Source organism: Aulonocara stuartgranti (genome assembly GCF_965226115.1).
Source record: "Aulonocara stuartgranti genome assembly, chromosome: 6".
Classification (NCBI taxonomy): Eukaryota; Metazoa; Chordata; class Actinopteri; order Cichliformes; family Cichlidae; genus Aulonocara; species Aulonocara stuartgranti.
This window is the reverse complement of record NC_138944.1, coordinates 5,854,658-5,872,861: the sequence shown is the minus strand read 5'-3', so window position 1 is coordinate 5,872,861 and position 18,204 is coordinate 5,854,658. Positions and strand designations below refer to the sequence as shown.

General features: G+C 40.6%; 2 protein-coding genes across 3 annotated transcripts; one reads left to right on the top strand and one right to left on the bottom strand.

Moving 5' to 3' along the window:
• Window positions 1–759: 759 nt before the first annotated feature.
• Window positions 760–5,131, bottom strand: crybb1l2 (crystallin, beta B1, like 2; the record flags this gene model as incomplete). Its single annotated transcript, XM_082537497.1, has 6 exons — window positions 760–1,474; window positions 2,676–2,818; window positions 2,929–3,061; window positions 3,540–3,658; window positions 4,081–4,181; window positions 4,957–5,131. The coding sequence occupies 6 exons, from the start codon at window positions 5,129–5,131 to the stop codon at window positions 1,303–1,305; spliced, it is 843 nt and encodes a 280-aa protein (XP_082393623.1). The 3' UTR covers window positions 760–1,302.
• A 4,445-nt stretch (window positions 5,132–9,576) lies between these two features.
• cryba1l2 (crystallin, beta A1, like 2) lies at window positions 9,577–18,204 on the top strand. 2 transcript variants are annotated; one of them, XR_014277499.1, is made up of 7 exons: window positions 9,577–9,710; window positions 9,941–10,017; window positions 10,109–10,227; window positions 14,832–14,973; window positions 15,195–15,337; window positions 17,563–17,765; window positions 17,920–18,204. XR_014277499.1 is itself a non-coding variant. In XM_082538011.1 (6 exons), exons 2-6 carry the CDS (start codon window positions 9,943–9,945, stop codon window positions 17,708–17,710), a joined length of 627 nt encoding a protein of 208 aa, XP_082394137.1. In that variant the 5' UTR covers window positions 9,577–9,710; window positions 9,941–9,942; the 3' UTR covers window positions 17,711–18,204. The 2 variants fall into 2 exon arrangements, 1 of the variants encoding a protein (XP_082394137.1); XM_082538011.1 differs by having other exon boundaries at window positions 17,563–18,204.

The following is an 18,204-nucleotide window of genomic DNA, read 5'->3' as shown; positions in this document are numbered from 1 at the left end:
TGGACATGACGGATCCATTTTAAGATGAGTCAGATTGTTCTGAAGAAATCTCAGGCAGTATATTTAAATGTGCAGTCAATTAAATGTGGACGTTTTCATAATAGGCTGTATTATGATATTATTAGGCTCATGGACTAAAATTAGTTAGACTCCCTGGACTAACTATTCCTGAAAACCAGCTTTAATTGGCATGCGTACATCCCTTGGGCCACTCGAGGCTAAGAGAAACGAGTCACAATAGCAACAGTAAAGCTGTGTTTAAACCAAATAAAATTAACTTGGTGTGCTTATTACACGCTGAGTTCCCTTGTTATACACACGAGTGGCAAATGCAAATGCACAGGACTTATTTTGGAAACACTCTAATGTATTACAAGTTAGCTGATACTTATTGAGTCTCCCTGTTGTTCTTTTGTGGCTCTTTAGCCATTGAATCCAGCACAGTGTTCATCAGCTATGATAAATAGTTCCATGATAGCCATGAGAGTGCTTTAAGGCTCCACAGAGTTGTAGACAATGACTGACTCAGCTGATTCTGCTGTGGGGTGTTGCTCCCTCTGTAGACGGCGAAAAAATATTGATTGTAGCAGCTTTAATTTGAGGATCTGTTTTTACTAAATATAACAGGGTCTCATGCTGGGTTCAGTTTTTTTGTGCATTTGCTAAATATATATAAAAGTCTGTTGAATAAAATGTCATTCCAAGTAAAGCAGGTAGTGAGATGATTTATTGGGGTTTAAGGCTGGTGTGGTAGCAGGATCTGAGCAAAGAGCAGTCACCGCCATTTGTCTCTGTGGTTGTTTTCTTCTGTCTCAGTGCCCCGTTCACACAAACAAACAGAAATCTACGCTGGTACCCCTTCAGTCAGGCTCTGACAGGTCGAGCGAGCGCTGACGTTGGTGAGATGTGGAATAATATATGTGAGGGGAGAGAGGGAGGGAGGGGAGGAGAGAGAGGAGAGTGGGGAGCCAGAGGCTGACAAATGGAGACAGCGAGAGAGGAAGAACAAAAATGGAGAGAGCATTTATTATGAGAAGCAGTCTCTGTGGTTATCGTAATTATCTCCTCCTAAACTTTGAATAACTTTTCATTGGCCGCTAAATCACAACTATAAATAACAACCTAATGTACTCCCCCCATCCTGCACTCAAACCGTCAAGAGATTTAAGGACAGGGGAAACATTATTACACCCTCTCCCTCCTCCTCTCCTTCTTTGCTCTTCCTCCTCCACCTCCATCTCTGTGCCCGCCTTCGGCCTCCGCCTCTCCTCCAGTCCCTCTCTTCCTCGCCCTCGGTGGGTTTCACTTGGAGGACATGGTGTAGCAGCCGTGTGGGTGCCACTGCATGTCACGAATGCGCCTAATGGACTGCATCTGGGGGCAGCGGGCACCAAACTCATTGAAATGCCTGTAATCACCCTTCTCCAGCAGAAACTGGCTGCCACGGTAGCCGGGGAACTGGTAACCCACCCAACTGAGGAGAGAAAAAGGGAGAAGAGAGGCAAGGATAGGGAATAATAGAGAGGGATTACAAGGTTGGACAGCAACTGTTCAGCAGAGAAAATGTGAGGCAGCAAAAAAGCATGAGGTGAAACAGAAACAGCAGACAAGTGAGAAACATGATGAAAGATGCTAGAAGGACACATGCTAATAATTTAGAGAGAGTAAACATCGAACAAATGATGTCATCGATCTGTTTATCATGCTTCTAGGTGTTAAAGCACAGACTCGTCTGCCTTCCAGCTGCCTGTTTGGAGACTGCGGGTAGCAGTCCAAATAAAGTAATCACAGCAGATAAAACAACAGTGTACGCTGGCTGCCACGCCTCTGGGAGCGCAGACAGAGACATGGAGCTGCTGACGTTCGTGACACCCTCATGTAGCTGCTGATGAAAAAGCCTCTATTCCTGAGCACATTACCAGACAGAGTGCTGTTTCTGTCAGTTTAAGAATGACGCCACCGATGTAGAAATGGTAAAAGGAGCTGGACTTTTTTTGACGCAGCTGTTGCAAAAGCAGAGTGTGGTGTTTGTGGTCAGTGCTGCTGAAAAATGCATGATTTATCAACCAGAAGGCTGGAAAAGGTAGCAGAGTTACAGCTTCACAGTCAGCCTTAAAGAAAAAGCAGGTCTTCTAGATTTCTGTTTGTTCACAAGGCTGATAGCACTCATATTTGGGGCTTGAAACAGTTCAAGTCTTGGTCTTTCACACTTGCAAAAAACACCCCCAGACTGTTAAGGTTCGCCAATTAAGATGTTATACATTGTTTATTGAATTCTAAAAGAATAGGAAGTGTAAAAACTTCATGAAAGCTGAGTTTTATGGGGTGCTTTGCTAGCTTGTTACCTCGTTGACAGCAAGCTTGTTGAAGCTGCTGCACCCAAATCAGGCCCACAACTACAAACTCTTGTTTTATACCAATGTTTCATGGTTTTGTTGGAATCACATAGCATATAGCAAGTTAATTTGTGAGCTTTGCATGTGCTGTTAAGCTGACTATTACTTTCAAAAAAGATCCAGGTTAGCTTAAGCCCTGTTTCCAGTCTTTATGCAAAGTTAAGCTAGCTGGATGTTGGCTTTAGCCTCATATTTAGCACACTACAGAGTGGTATTATTCTACTCATTTAACTCTTTGGAAAAATGCAATAAGATGTTGTAATTTCACAAACTACTCACGTTCCACAGCTGACCATGATGCTGCCCACCCTGTCAGTGAAACCATAGGAAAACAGGCTGGGAACGTCATCATCCATGATTTCCATCTTGCGGCCCTTGAATTCTCCAACCTCATACAGGCATATCTTGTGCTTCTCGGGATCCTGCGAGGTGGCGGGCATGAGGAAGGAGGAAAAGAGAATAAGGATGTAAAGAAGGCAAATAAAAGTAGAGCAAACTTCCACCAGTTGAGTGGCTGGAACATAGGACTCACCATGCGGACAGGCCTGAAGGACAGCAGGTAGTCATTCTTCTGGCAGTTGCTCCAAGAGTCCCAGCGGGGGTACTCGCCCTTCTCCAAGATGAACATTTCTCCACAGAAGTTCATCTGCTCAAAACCCACGAAGCTGAGGACGGGGAAAAGGAGAGGAAGGAGAGTGATCATTGAACGTCCCTCAAGAAGAGTCAGCTCACTGATTACACTCAAATGAATGAGCTGACTCCTCTTGAGGAGTGTGCAGCTTGTAAAAATCTTATAGCATCTTGGCCTCTGCTGCTTTGATTTTTAAATGTGTCCCTTGTTGCACTACTCCTTATCTCCTTGCTTATATTTTCTTTTATTAACTGACATACTTCCATCACTTGTGCTTTGTGTGCTTTATTATGTTAGCAGCCAAAGTTCTCTGCATTGCTGTACTCTCTGCAAAATCACTCGGGATAAAAGCATCAGCATAATGCCAAATGCAAAGTGGGGAAATGTCACATAATGGTGGAGTGTAGCTGTTAAATCACCTGCTCTTCTCTTAGAGGAGTGTGGGTGCTGCTGGGTACCACACTAGTACATGTGGGTGTATACGTCTCACAGCACGCAATCGGAATACTTACGGCCCACAGTCGACACGCAGGGAGCGCACCTTGTCCATGCCCAAGTCACACACGTTCATGCACTCGGCGTTGATCTCAATACAGCGGCCCTGGAAATTCTCCTGGTCGTAAACCCACATCTGAACGATTGCAGTGGGGAGCAAAGAAAATAGGAGTGGAGGTCACTGAGGTAGGTTCAGATTCAAGGGAAGATATATGAAGCAGGAAGTGTGACACGGGGAGATAAAGATGAAGTGCCAATGTTTTTATGACAGCTACCTCCACAGTGATTTAACACACTGGGGGTTTTTTCTGTCAGTTATAGTTGTCAGCCACCCCCTCAAAGAGCTATAAGAACCAGCAGGTCGCGCTAACAGACGTCCGCTCACAAGGTAAACTGTTACAGTGGTGTGAGGCCAGCTGCTTCCCACTGTGTGAAAAATACTGTATGCTGTATTTGTGATGTTTAATCATCTGTTTTACGTGTGTGTGTGTGTGTGTGTGTGTGTGTGTGTGTGTGTGTGTGTGTGTGTGTGTGTGTGTGTGTGTGTGTATACTGTACCTTGTAAGATGTTAAGCCCATCTCAGACGTCTTGGTCTGAGCTGCTTTCCCATCAGTCTGGGAAGCAGACTTGGATTTCTCTCCTCCAGCAGACATGACGACTGGGATAAAAAAAGAAGCTGTTATAGCTCTAGTTTGACTTTTACTGTCACACTAAGAGGTTGTAAAAAAATCTTTACTTAAGAATAGGGTCTAATGATTTGTTATTCAGTAAACAAGACCTTTAGCTTTCACATGTTCATCTGATCCTGATTGAAGTTGAATTAGGAATGACCAAAAATAGCAAAAATGAGGGTCGTTCTTTACAGACTCTTTTCTTTATACATTCGTTATTTTTACCTTCCTGTTAGAAAAAATGAATGCCCTCAGCTCAGAAGGTTCAAAGATTCATACATCCTGAGTCATTTCTGTACAGTTTCTAAGCATGCTGCATTTACAAAGCTGGCACATGTGTGTTAAAGTAATCGGCATTAAAAGAACCAATCAGAAAATGTCCCAAAAACCTTTACACAACTAAGATCTACTTCAGAACAAAAGCTAAAAAAAAACACTCATCAAAAGCAGATTTTAGTAGGTTGAAGCTTTTCTTGGCTCTGAATCTGAAATGTTGCACTTTCAATGCTGCATTTGTGAAACCAGCTTGATTCCCAGATCCCCATTGGAATTTAAAATGTAAACATTAGTTTCTAAACTCCAGTGCTTTTTTCTGAATATGCCCAAGTGCATTTACTGACAGCTGCTGGCTGCGTACAAAAGAAAAATCACATTTTTGCCAACATTTGACTTCAGTTATAATTAGCTTCCTAGCTTGTCCTCTGGGTTAGTGAAAAGTTTCTATCTTTCTGTTCTGTTCTGTATGTTTGTCCACTGTCTTACCTGTGGCTGTGTGTGCGTAAAGGAGTAGACTCAGGCCTGAGACTGGTGGTCTGTGTGAGAGTGCGCGGGGCCCCTCGTCGCTTTTATATGCTGGCGCCCAGAGAGAGGGGATTATAGACACAGAAACAAACTCGCTGAGCTCACAGCCCCCACAGAATAGAAATACCCCCATCATCAAAGAGAGAGAGACGGGCAGAAAGAGAGACAGAGCATATGGTTGAAATAATATGAGGAAGAAAATATGACAAACTCAGATATATCAACATATGGTCGACCTCAGATGACTTAACCGCATCTGGAGTTATAATCAGGATCGACTTTTGTTTTAGCCAAATGCTAAAACAAGCAAATTTTTAGAATTGTGAATTTCAAATGAAATCAAATACATTTTTGTGTAAATTTTTTTTTCTTGTCGTCAGTGATCTGCTACATTTTGATAGGTTAACAAAAGACAAAGTAACCTTATAAAAGCTTGCTCATTGTATGAACTCGTGCACTGAGTGAAAGAAATGACAGTCCAGCTGGAGTAATGTGAGATAATGCACTTTTCTACGCCCTTACAGTTTCAGTGTAATGACAGCCAAGCTGACCAGGTTCACATTAATGAGCGTATTGCAAAATCATTCCCTCCTGTTCCCTTCAGTGCTATAAAAAAAGAGGCGCTGGGAAAAACAATAACAGGAAAAACAATAAGCTGTGAGAAGCAATAACGGTCCAGTGCCTGCACCTCAGGGTGAGCAAAGAGGTTCAAGGTTTGCATGGACAATAATCTGATTCTGTCTCTGTTCATCTCAGTAGGAGAAGGCTTTTATATCAAAGCTTTGCCTTTTTTCCCTGTATGGGTCAGTAAAATATTACAGTGAGTGTTAGCTGGAAAATGTAAAAAGTGTTTGAGATGTTTATTTCAAAGCACTCACAAGAGAACAAGCAAAACAGTCGTAGTTGTAGCATTCGAGGTCGCGTGTTGTGCTTCATCAAGGCTTCAGATGACGACAGGAGGGAAATATGAGGTGCAGCTGAGTGCTACATGAGATTGTGAGCATTCAGGTAAAACCATTCATGTCTTCAATTCAATGTTCAGACTTATTAATTTTGAAACTTGAATTTGCTCAAATCATTATGCTCAATTAAGCATCATTGAAAGGTCAGTGGAGGAAGTGATGCAGGAGTGACTCAGACCCAGTGAAGTGGCTGAGGACTGCAGAGAGTCTCTTGAAGGAGAAAAACAAGGGAAGCAGGAAACAGCACAATAATACACATGAAAATGGATTTAGCAAAGCCGTGGAGGGTCAGCACTTTTACCTCTTTGCTGTTAGCTGGTTCTGGGTTTAAACTGATTGGGGTATTGCTTGTAGGTGTCTTCCCACACTCCAAAGACATGTCGGAGACAGATGGACAGAAAACAATTTCTATAAGCAAAAGTGAAAATAAATGATAGGTCTGGGTGGCGCAGTGGTTAGCAATGTCACCTGAACCAGCCGGAGTCTTTCTGTGTGACGTTTGCATGTTCTCGCTGCACCTTTATAGGTTCTCTCTGGGTGCTACAGGTTCCTCCTAGAGTCTAAAGACATGCATGTTACATTAACTGGCGATTATATTTCACTATAGGTGTGACTGTGAGTGTTATCTGTGTCTCTGAGTTGCTCCTGTGATGGACTGGTGACCTGTCTTTACCTCGCCTTCCCACAGCTGGGAACACATTTAATCTAACCACCTGTTATGCGTCTGTTCCTTAAGCTAAAGATGCAGATTCATTTGTTTTGTTTCTGTTCTGGTTAGAGAAAGCTTTAATGTTTTCTGAACAAAGTTGTACACTCTGTTGTATGATATTTCCTTTTTTAACTTCCTGCATAAAATACCCTTCATAACCTAGATCAAGATTCTTCAAGAATCTTTATTTTATTATATTTAAACCCATAAGATGGTTCATGTAATCCAATAGTCCAATGCATTGTTTTTGTAAATAGATAAACTATTTCCAGCTGTTCTGAAATTATTTGAAAATTTTGTTCTGATGACCAGTTTTTCTTTTAGCATAATAAACTTATTTTAGATAACACAGTGTGCTGTTGGAACACAGAAGTGATGGCTGCTGAAAATATACCTGTGTATGTTTCATTAAATTTAAGTTACAAGCTATGATTATTGATTCCATTAATTATTATTTACAAACCTTCTGAATAGTGACATATTATAATAGATGAAAGCAAACTGACTTCTTTCAAAAACAGAGCCATGTCCAACTGGCTGTAAACATGTAAGCAGTTGTGTATATAATAAAATTCCCGTTACATTTTAAAGCAGGAAATTAATGCATTTTTCAGCATAAATCTCTTTGTAACAACCTAACACAACTTCAAATACTATGCAGAATTATGGAAGAGGCAGTCTTTATACAATATAAAGTCAGATCATATATGCAAGGCATGTGTACTAACATGTTTTAGTAGATCTGGCATCGAATAATGAAATAGCCAACAAAACTGTGACATTTTCCATGTGCTTTGATAAAATATCCTCTTCAAAGAGCCCATTGATTGATATGTGGAGCACAGTGGATGCATCTCCACAAATGTGAAATACTCTGAATAATGGCTGAATACTGGTTTGATTGGTTTTTCTTACTTGGGGAAAAATATGCTAGATTAGCTTTGCCTTTAATGACATTGTATGCTTTACTTTTCATACATAGGCTTGTTTTTATATCCCGTGTTTAACAAAGACAGCCCATTTTGCTAAATGACTCAAATCCAGTTTCATCCCCTTCACCGGGAGCTTTTACAACAATTTCTACAATGACTGAAAAACCATCTACTGAACCCTCTATGTGTCTATTTTTCATCATATAATTTGTGAAGCTGACATTTACAGCACAGCACTAAAAAACTTCTCATATGTGTATCAGTGAAATGAAAGTTTAGTTAATTATAGTTGTGAGTCAACTTAGTTTGTATAGTTATTTCTATAATTTCACTATTGCCAAATATACCTCATAGGTCTTTACAGTGTGTACAGCAGACAACACCATCGGTCCTTGTTGCCTAAAACATGAAACCTAAACATATTTGTGTTTCAGATGGGTATATATATATATATATATATATATATATATATATATATATATATATATATATATATATATATATATATATATATATATTTGAGCCTCTGAAAATACGACTATTAAATATTTAATGTGATACTTTTGTAAAACCCCTTCTGCTAACAGTAACAACTATCAGATTTCATGGGTTTTTTCCCCCAAAGATCTGCTTAATGCTTTCTCCCTCCGACACCCAAATGAAACCTCTGTCCAGCCTCATTCATGTCTTTCATGTAAAACAGCAGATCGAAGCACTTTGTCCAAGACAAGTTTCTTCTGGACAAATCCACACAGTGTGAGTACATTTTTTTAGAGCACAGCAGGATAAAAGCTGGGAGTCGTGACTTAGCCACTTAGCCACTGCCTTTTCATGTGTGTGTTTTGTGTGTGTTTGCCTGTGTGATGTTAAACATGTTAAGGAGAATTTGAGGCTCTGTTGATGAAATGTCAAGCAGCAAGGGGCTGACCGAAGGAGGTTTAAAACAACTGAAGGGTCAAAATGATCTGTCAAAGGCTCGCAGTGATGTCAAAACCACTTTCCTTGTATTTTTTCACAACTTTTACGCTTTCTTTTATAGAATCTATATAACATGCATTATTAATTAACAGTTATCAATAACGTATTGAATTTAATTATTCGGTCCCAATTTCCTCCACTTTTGGAAGCCACCATTTAAACAGACTCCCCGGATGACTCTCCAAATCCTCCTCATTCTCTGCCTATAGCCCCGGCCATTGTTGCTCTATACGATGGCACTGCTGACCTATACGAATAGACTAAAAACAGCCACGCATTCATCGCCCGCATCTCTGTGACTGCGCTCTATATGATCTGCTGAGTCGACAGGCCCCATAGGGTTACAAAGAGAGAGAGAGAGAAAGAGAGAGGGAGGTAAGGGGGTGGGCGTGTGGGGGACATGGAACGCGAGCAATGAGCCCGTGCGTAAATTCGCAGTTGCGCGTGCACAAACCGTTTTTACGCACGACGCCAGGAGCGATCATTTTCTCACCTGCGGCAATTTTCCCACACTTACCGGAAGTTTTCCTCAAGCTACCTTCAAAATAAATGTTGAGGGGGCTCCACATATTAGGCGTCGATATGATTAATATACAAAATACACTCAATATTTGCGAAGTGATTATTTTATTTATCTTCTGTAAGCAAAATTTACTAATCTCAGAACTTAAAGCTTATGACTTCAGAATGCTTGCTGCTGATGCTGTGAAAGTGATTCAGTAAGTTGTAAATTTGTTTGAATCAGAATAAACAAGCAGGAATAAAAACAACACTAACTTGAGGACTTAAAAATGTAATTGAATATGTCGGCAAGTTAGCTTCTCTGTGACAAGCTGATAGAAGATAATATATATATATATATATATATATATATATATATATATATATTCTAAGAGTATAAAGAGCTAGTGTTGTACTTTAATTTTGAAGAATTTAGCCGGAAGACATCGGTCATGTTCCTGTCCTACTTCAAACACTCACCGCTTTCACGTCATTGGAAAAGAAGGGCGCACGCGCACACTAACGAGCATGAGCATCCCGCGTGAACGCCAGTATAAAAAAGAACCTCCAGGTTCAGACCAAAGTCTATGCAAACGGCATTTAGATTGTGAGGAGTGTCAGCAGCGCATCCAGGTAAGATGACCCGGAAATTTCCTGCTTCAAAACTTTCCCACGGGGTGGTTTAATTGATTAAACGGGCCTGATTGGTCCTATTGCAGATATGAGAAGGTGGAGGTTAAATTTATACAGAAAGAAATCTCAAACAGAAACTGTTGCTGTGATTTTAAAAACTACTCCAGACATGCTGCATTTTAATGCCTGTACATATTCTCATTCATGCTCTTTATCTCTCTTTACTCTAGAAATGAATAGAGTCGTTAGAGCCCACATGACCTCACCTATGATGTTCCCTAGAATGGACACTGCTCCTTTCTTTAAGGTGAATTCACACACTTTTTATTTGCACTCATAAATGTAAAGTGTAAACATGCCCAGCTTCACCCATTCTCCGTGTCTCCCCCCATGCGCAGGTGACTGTGTTTGAGCAGGAGCATTTCCAGGGCAAGTGTCTGGAGTTCACTTCTGAGTGCTGCAACATCCACAACTGTGGTATGGACAACATCCGCTCCATCCGAGTGGAGAGTGGAGCGTGAGTCACACAGCCTGTACGCCTGCAAGTCTCTGTGGACAGCTGACTGTGTGTGTGTGTGTGTGTGTGTGTGTGTGTTTATGTAATTGTGTCTCTGTGATACAAGGGTAGAGAATGAGGCACCCACTACCAAACATGCCACCACGAAGGCCACTGCATCCTACATGTAGGGTCCACACACCAAGGCAGTAATGGGGGGTGAAAAGGAGTATTTTATTTTAAAGACATTCAAATTGCTTTCACCATTTCTGGCTTTAAAGGCTGTTATACATTCCTCATCATTTATTCTTTAAGGCCACATGAGTGGTTTTATTTTTATAGCTTGCTGTGCACCTTTTTTTAATTGCTTGTATGTGAAGGTCAGTGTCAGGATCTCTCAGATAAAGATGATGCTTTTAGAAAGAACTATCTGTTTAGAGTAGCTTTAAAAAATGATATCCATTATGTACTACCAGTGCTGTTATAATAACCTTTCGTGAAGCTTTACTGGACTGGAAACACTTTGTGCTACTCAGATATTTCAATTTCTTAATGAGTTTAGATATTTTAGAGCAGGGATGTCAAACATAAGCCCTGGGGGCCCTAATCAACCCAGCAAGGACGAGTCCACTGGACAGCTTTGTGAAGGACTGTGCAGATTTTAAACTTTTTACTGTATTTTCATAGGTTTTACAGCTTCTTCTATTCATAAAGACCTCCTCTGTTGTCCTTCGTACTACAAAGTAGTGAATTAACAGGCAATAAACTATTATCTACTGTAAAACTTCATTAAAAGTGTGAATTAATAAAAACTTTATGTTTTATAAATATGGGGCAGTCTAGTTAATGAGCTACCAGAACTTTTACAGTAATTTTACACATTGATTATGGAAGAACTGAGACGTACTGTTGGAATTGCAATTTTATTTCTTTAATTCTACATTAGTTCATCTCAGGGATTAAATATTTAGTTCAGTGTCCTTCACTAGTCCGGCCCACTTCAGATCAAAGTGTATGTAAAACAAGTTTGACATCCCTGTTGTAGAGTTTGGAGTTATCCGTGGTGAGAAGTAAGTTGAGTACCTGCTTTGAAGTACTTGAGCAGAGTATTTCTATTTATGTGAGTTTATATTTCTACTCCTTTTGGTATCAAAATATCGTGCTAATTTTCAGCAACAAATAGATGAACGTGCTGACTACCCAACCATCATAAACCATTAAATAACCAAGTACAGAAGTTGTAAAGGAATCGTCTATTTAAGAGACAAAAATCTGAATTACATTTTAAAATTATCCTCTTGCCTGTGATGCTCCGTGTGTATGTACATGATTTTGCTTTTAATTATAATGAAATGAGTTGCTTGCTTTGTCCAAAGCTCCAGAAAATGCACTGGACTGTTCTCCGGACAGGAGCAATGGGCCCTTCCAGAAATCATGACCCAAACACAAACAAAACAAAAGCCACAAGCAATTTTGTTCTGAAAGATTTTATGTAGGACATATTTCTTTCATTCACCAGCCAAGAGTGGGTGCAGCTAGCTAACATTAACACAGCTGAAGGGGGACACCCTCCTTTCACACTGTCAGGTTAGAGACTCTTTCTTCTGCACTGTGAGGTTAGCGGTGGAAGTGGACAGACAAGAAAACTGTTCACAACAAGGTTTGTGGATATTTTGGGCTTTTTTTTAAGACTTCATTTGATTTTTGGGTGAACTGTTCACTTATAATTGTGATTAATAACTTTTTCCCCCTCCATCTGGAGAAAAGAGTGATGTATTTCAAATCTTTCAAATTCCTTGTAGCTGTTTTTCGTCTTACCTAGCTCTCACTTTCTGACTTTTTAGTTCACTAGCTAACTGCTAACAGGTGTTTTTAAAGCCTTTATTGCAAAAGAAAATCTTGCTAGTTAAGCACAAATGTACATTTGCAACATGTTGTTGAATACTGGGCTAAACTTTGCTGTAAAGTTCTGAAAAACTGAGCAGAGCCACACATTCAATCAGTAGCTCCTGCTGTTTTATCATTAAAAGGACTGCTCCACTTTTCATTTTCCACTTTAAAGGACACTTTACAGGTTTAAATAGTTTTACACTGTCATGATACATTTATCTTAGGTTTAAACTCAGCCAGCCCAGGAGTAATCAGTAGCCCTCACCATCCTGACTCGTGGATTCAAATATTATGTTCTTGGTTGAGCATGAACGTGTGTGACATTTCCGTCATTTGCAGATTTGTTTGTGTTTATGTAAAACATAACAAGAAGCTCATTTTGATCATATATTCTTAAGGACTTTAATGTGACCCACATATTTGTTCCTAAAATGTATAGAAATGTGTCAGTTTTATCAGTGTCAGAAATGTGTCAGAAAGTTTTATCAGACTCACAACTTGAACTGTAAGGCTCAAGTTGTGATTCCTAAAGGAAAGTGTAGTCCCTTCCTCTGTAAATAATGCAGCTGTCTGCTGGTGATGTCTCACAGGATCAGAAAGTCTTTGGACTTCTCTTAATTTAGGAGCAGAGCACTAGATGTAACGCTCTGGGACATTTATGCATGTATTTATTCTTAACGCTGAGTGTAAGAGCAAACTTGTGTCTGACGCACTTAGGACCAAATCGTTGCTGCTTGTATCTTCATACGTAACCGCCCAGGCCTTAGTCATGGTGTGTAAAGCCTGCCAGAGTAGTGATTCTCCAAACACATGCTGCTTTCGCCAGTTCTATCTTATCAGTGGAAAAACACACTGAAAAGTAAAAGATGGTGAGCTCTGCTTTTCACTAACAGCGCAGTGTCAGCTATTTGTACTCCCTTCCTCTGTGCAAATGTGTTACTATTTTGTGGGAACAAAAGTGGGGACTTAAAACTATATACCAGTTTTTAAATTGCGTTGATAGGCCACGTAAAACCAGAGTCATGATAAAAAAAAATATACGCAATGTTTTTTCCTGAATACTATCACTATGTTTACTGCAGGAAGAAACACTAAAACTGCGTTTTCTAAGGAAAGCACCCAGAAGCACTCTCTGCTTGCGAACAAAAACAAAGAAACCCTTTCCTATTGATGGAAAATTTACCATGTCGACCAATCAGAAAATGATTCTATTAATTCAAGTCACATGCGCAATAGTCCCCGTTGGTCACTTTTATCAAAAGGCACAGACTATTGAAAAATGGGCAATGTGACAGCGCCTCAAAAAACTCTCTCGGTTGGCCTGGGGAGGGTCAAGTAAAGTTCACTTAAGTGTTTCTATCAAAAATACTCCTCAAAAATTTTTTGGCAGTTTTATTGTGTGGACACAACTCAGATTTTGGTTGCAATTTTTATCTAAGACTAATTTAATTACAAATAGATACTTTTTTAAAAACATTGTGTTGCAGTGGTGCAGTAAGCACAGAAAAGAACTTTATCTGCCTGAGCTGGAGGCGGCAGAGCTGAAGATGCTTAGATTTTTGTTGGGAGTGACCAGGAGGGACAGGATCTGAAATGAATATAACCGAGGATGTAGAGCCAAGGCTGAGGCCATGTTGGCATGTGCAGAGGAGGGCTAGAGGATATACTGGACAAAGGATGTTAAAAATGGAACTGCCAGGCAGGAGAAACGAGGAAGACCACAGAGAAAGTTTGTAGATGTATTGAAGGAGGACATATGGGGTCGGTGTAACAGAAGAGGATGCTAGGTTCAGGGGGAGACGGAGGCAGATGATCCGCTGTCCCTAGCATCCTCTAAAAGGAATAGCTGAAAGAAGAAGATTGTAGAGTAGTGATCCAAATTTTTAGACTATTTAAAATGAACTACAGGAGAGTAAAAATACCATCAAACATTGTAGCTTGATTACTTCCCCTTTTATCTGTGTTGATATACATTCTTTCAGATACATTTACACAACATTATCTGAACACTGGGGGAAAAGTTGAGCTGAAACTTCTTTTAGTTTGTTGATACATTTTTTATGAAGTATTGATTTGGGTACAAAATCCCATTTCAGAGCAGGTAGGAAAAAACACTGACAGCTGTTTGGTCAATAAAAAAAACAGAAGTTGCAGTGCATTGTTCTCTCCATTGTCTTTAAAAAATGTATGTTAGTCAGACTCAAGACAGGCAGTCTTTTATTCACAACTTTTTCTTTCTCAGACATCATTTGGTGGGGAAAAAACACTTTCAGGATTGTTTTTCACTTTTTGGTCCTTTGTCTTGTAGGAATAGGATGACATGTGGGACTGCACAACAATTTTATCCCTGGTGTTTTTGAAGTTCAAACATATCAAACATTCAGATCTCTCTGAATTAGTACGTATTAACGCATTCTTGCTCCACATTAAGTCTTGTTAATGGCTGATAACTCATTGTGGGAAAGTTACATAAGATGATGGCTGACCTGTTGGTTGTAAATATGAGTTCGAGAATTCTGTTTTTAATTTTGCGTGTGTGCAAAAAAACAGAAAAAAAAATCCAAAATAGGACACTCACAGCTTACGACATGATGCATCAGCACTCGTGAGGCTGACGAGCAGGCCCTCTCATCCTGTCTGATGTCACTTGTCTGATTTATGTTCAGACTGATTTCAAACTGTGCTGATTACCATTTTTGCTCTGATATTTTTACCTCTGCCACTCTTTTTTCCAGCTGGGTGGGTTTTGAGCACCATGATTTCCAAGGCCAGCAGTTCATCCTGGAGAGGGGCGAGTACCCCAACTGGGAAGCCTACAGCGGCTCTCTGTCCTACCACACTGAACGCTTCATGTCATTCCGCCCCATCTACTGTGCTGTGAGTAGCAGCAGAGGGAGGAAAGGGTTGGGGGATACAAAAATGAAAGGGTACAAAATAAGCGGGAGTGAGAGAGATGATGATAGTGAGTGACAGAAGGTGCAGTGAGCCACACAGCGGGTGACTGAGACAGCTCAAAAATAGAAATCAGACAGCTCACAGCTAAATCTGTGCTCCCTCTGCGCTAACATTAGTCTGTTTCTTTTTCTCTATTTCCAAAGTCTCACCACAGCAGCCGTATGATGATCTTTGAGAGGGAAAACTTCATGGGGCGTTGCACCGAGCTGTGTGACGACTACCCCTCCCTGGAGGCCATGGGCTGGTTCATGCCCGAGGTGGGCTCCATGCATGTGCAGTGTGGCGCGTAAGTTAGACACGTTCCTCCTTAATTCTTCAAGTTTAAGTAAAAGCCAACATGAGTGGCTTCAAAGATGCTTGCTCTCCAAGTGCTTGCACATTGGGGATCATTGGGCATCTCTTCATAATGTTTCCATTACAATATAAAATACTTTGGGGAGTAAATAAAACTGATTTGAAAGCAGCTGCATAGATAGAGGAGAACAAAATCCATTAAGAACTGAGACTAAAGACACACCCTGATTTACATGCTCAAGTCACTTTCACACTCCTGAAACGTCTAGAGTCGTTCTTTCTTACATGACTTTTCTTGTGTGGTATTTTCTCTCAACTCGAAAGGCTCAATTTGTTTTGATGAGGAAGTTTTGAGGTATGCAGGAGGTAGGTCACATGATCCACCATGTCACCAGATTATCTGCTAAACTCTCAAATGGGCCTGACTGTACATTATATCTTTAATTTGTGCCTCCTCGTCTCGTCTCCACCTTCTGACTGTGACCTAGAAATGATCTGAGATGTCAGTACTGAAAATTGTGTCAGTTACTAAAATGCACCGGAGAGGAGAGAGAGGAGGCTGCAGGTCTTACAAAGACCAAGTGTTTTTACCTCGGATTTTTTTTAAAAAGAATATTTTGTTTTAATAGGTTGTTTCAGTGATTTAAGGTGGTCAGCTATGTGACCAAAGCTTCTGTCCTTCAACTTTTCTGTGTAATTTAAAAAACAAAGTTTTCTTTTGATAGAGTAGATCACAGTTACATCTGAGATCATGAACTACAGCACTATTACAATTGTAGCTAATAAATTCATGATCGTGTTGTGTCACATCATGTTGAATTGACATTACTTTAAAATAAGCCCCAATTGCAAATATGTCTTAAATGCATGTGTGAAAAAGGGCTTCACTGTCAACATTCCGAGCAAGACTTTATTCCCTTCCAGGAGACATATTTTTATTTTAAAATACACGCTTAGTGCTCTACATTTCACACATGAGCTTCAACAAAAGGTTGAGAGAATAAAACTGAGGCTCTGTTCCAAGTTATCTTTTTGAAACGTGGATCGCAGAGCAGGAGATGCTTTGCATCAGCAGTGCTGTCAGTGATGTTTAGGTGAAGATGCTCGCCGATGCACACTCTGTGCAGTGTATTAGGGAGTTAACAGTGCAACAACTCAGAAGAGAGGAGACTGTAGAGTAAATATATAATCCAAGCTTAGATCGTACAGTAGCCGGAAGTCAGTCAACAAAGCAACAAACGGGCAAAAACAAAGAAGAAAAAGTGAGAAATACTAGCTGCAGAACGCTGCAAAGTCTGAGTGCGCAGAAGTAAGTAATTAGCTGATGAGAAGCAGGTTCGACTAGGTAAACACAGATGATGCTAATGTGGGCGGGGCAGATCATTACAAATGTGGAGGAAGTAAAACTTTCTGAACACAAAAATATCCCTAACCGCGACGGGCAGGTGATAAACTCTCTAGCATCTGGTCTGATTGTGTCAAACATTTGCGCTGTCACGTGTATGTATGGCATGTGACGTATAGAAAGGTTCAGAGAGCTACTTTCATCTTTATTTTGTGTTTTTTAGCAGCTTTAAAAGGATGACACAGTTATTTTTAACACAGTTAACAGAGACGGTCGTGTGAATCAGGCAACTGCTTTGGCCAACTGGGAAATATCTCAGCCTGTAGCGTGACATTCAGTCTTTTCTAGATGTCCATGTTTCCCCTGGGGTGAAGTGCAATATCTTTTTATTATCCTCTTCAGCCTGGCCTCTGCTCTTTTCTTTATGACTGAATGTCTGCAAAATAAAAAAACATTTTAATGAGCATGCTAAAATATGAAGGGTCTACACGGTCTGCTTATCAGGGTAGCGGCTCGTGTGCCGATGTGACAACCTCTCACATTTCTGGTGTGTCCTGTCATATCAACTGCCGGACTTTGGTGTTATTTATTATGAGTGTCACAGCCTCAAAGAGCAGCTAACATGACATATTTTTGTTTACACATTTCCACTGAATTCGTCATGACACATTTGTTATTTACGACGATTTTTCACCAAAACAAGCCCTCAAATAAAATTGGCATACGGTTATGTGCCTGTCACAGATTTGTTGACTAATCACTAAAATCATATAGTTGTGCAGTAATATCAAAGATATGTTTGCATTCATTTAGTCATCCACATAGTGACTGTTCTTAATGAATCTCCTCCTCCTGCCTCTGCGTTTCCACAGCTTTGTGTGCTATGAGTACCCCGGCTACAGAGGCCAGCAGTACATCATGGAGTGTGAGAGGCACAGTGGAGATTACCAGCACTGGAGGAACTGGGGCTCTCACTGTCAGACTCCAAAGATCCAGTCCATCAGACGCATCAGGCACTGAGAGGCGGCAGATCAGGACAGCAGCAGCAGAACAACCTGGGCTCTGGCTAACACCTGTGTGTTCAAATTTAGGGGCCCAAATCATTAACCTACAGTTCTGTGACACAAACCATTAGTGATGTAGCAGCTACCTCTTTATTCCAGCACGTGTATTTGTTGCTCTCAAAAATGAAGTGTGTTGTTTTCCATCCATCCGTTTACACAATACAGGCTCACGGGACGGTTGGAGCCTATCCCAGCTTACATGCGACAAGAGGCTGGGTACACAGAAAGACAAACATTCAGCTAACTTCACAAATATGTCTTTGGATCACGGTACAAACCAGAGAACCTGAAGAAAACCTCATAGGCACAGGGAAAACATGCACACTCCATGCAGAAGGGACCCAGCCGGGCGGTGGATTCAACCCCTGGACTACCTGCTCCACTGCTACCACTATGCCAGCTACGGTTTTCTTTTGGTACATGTAAAATAAAGATCAGAGTGAGAATGTG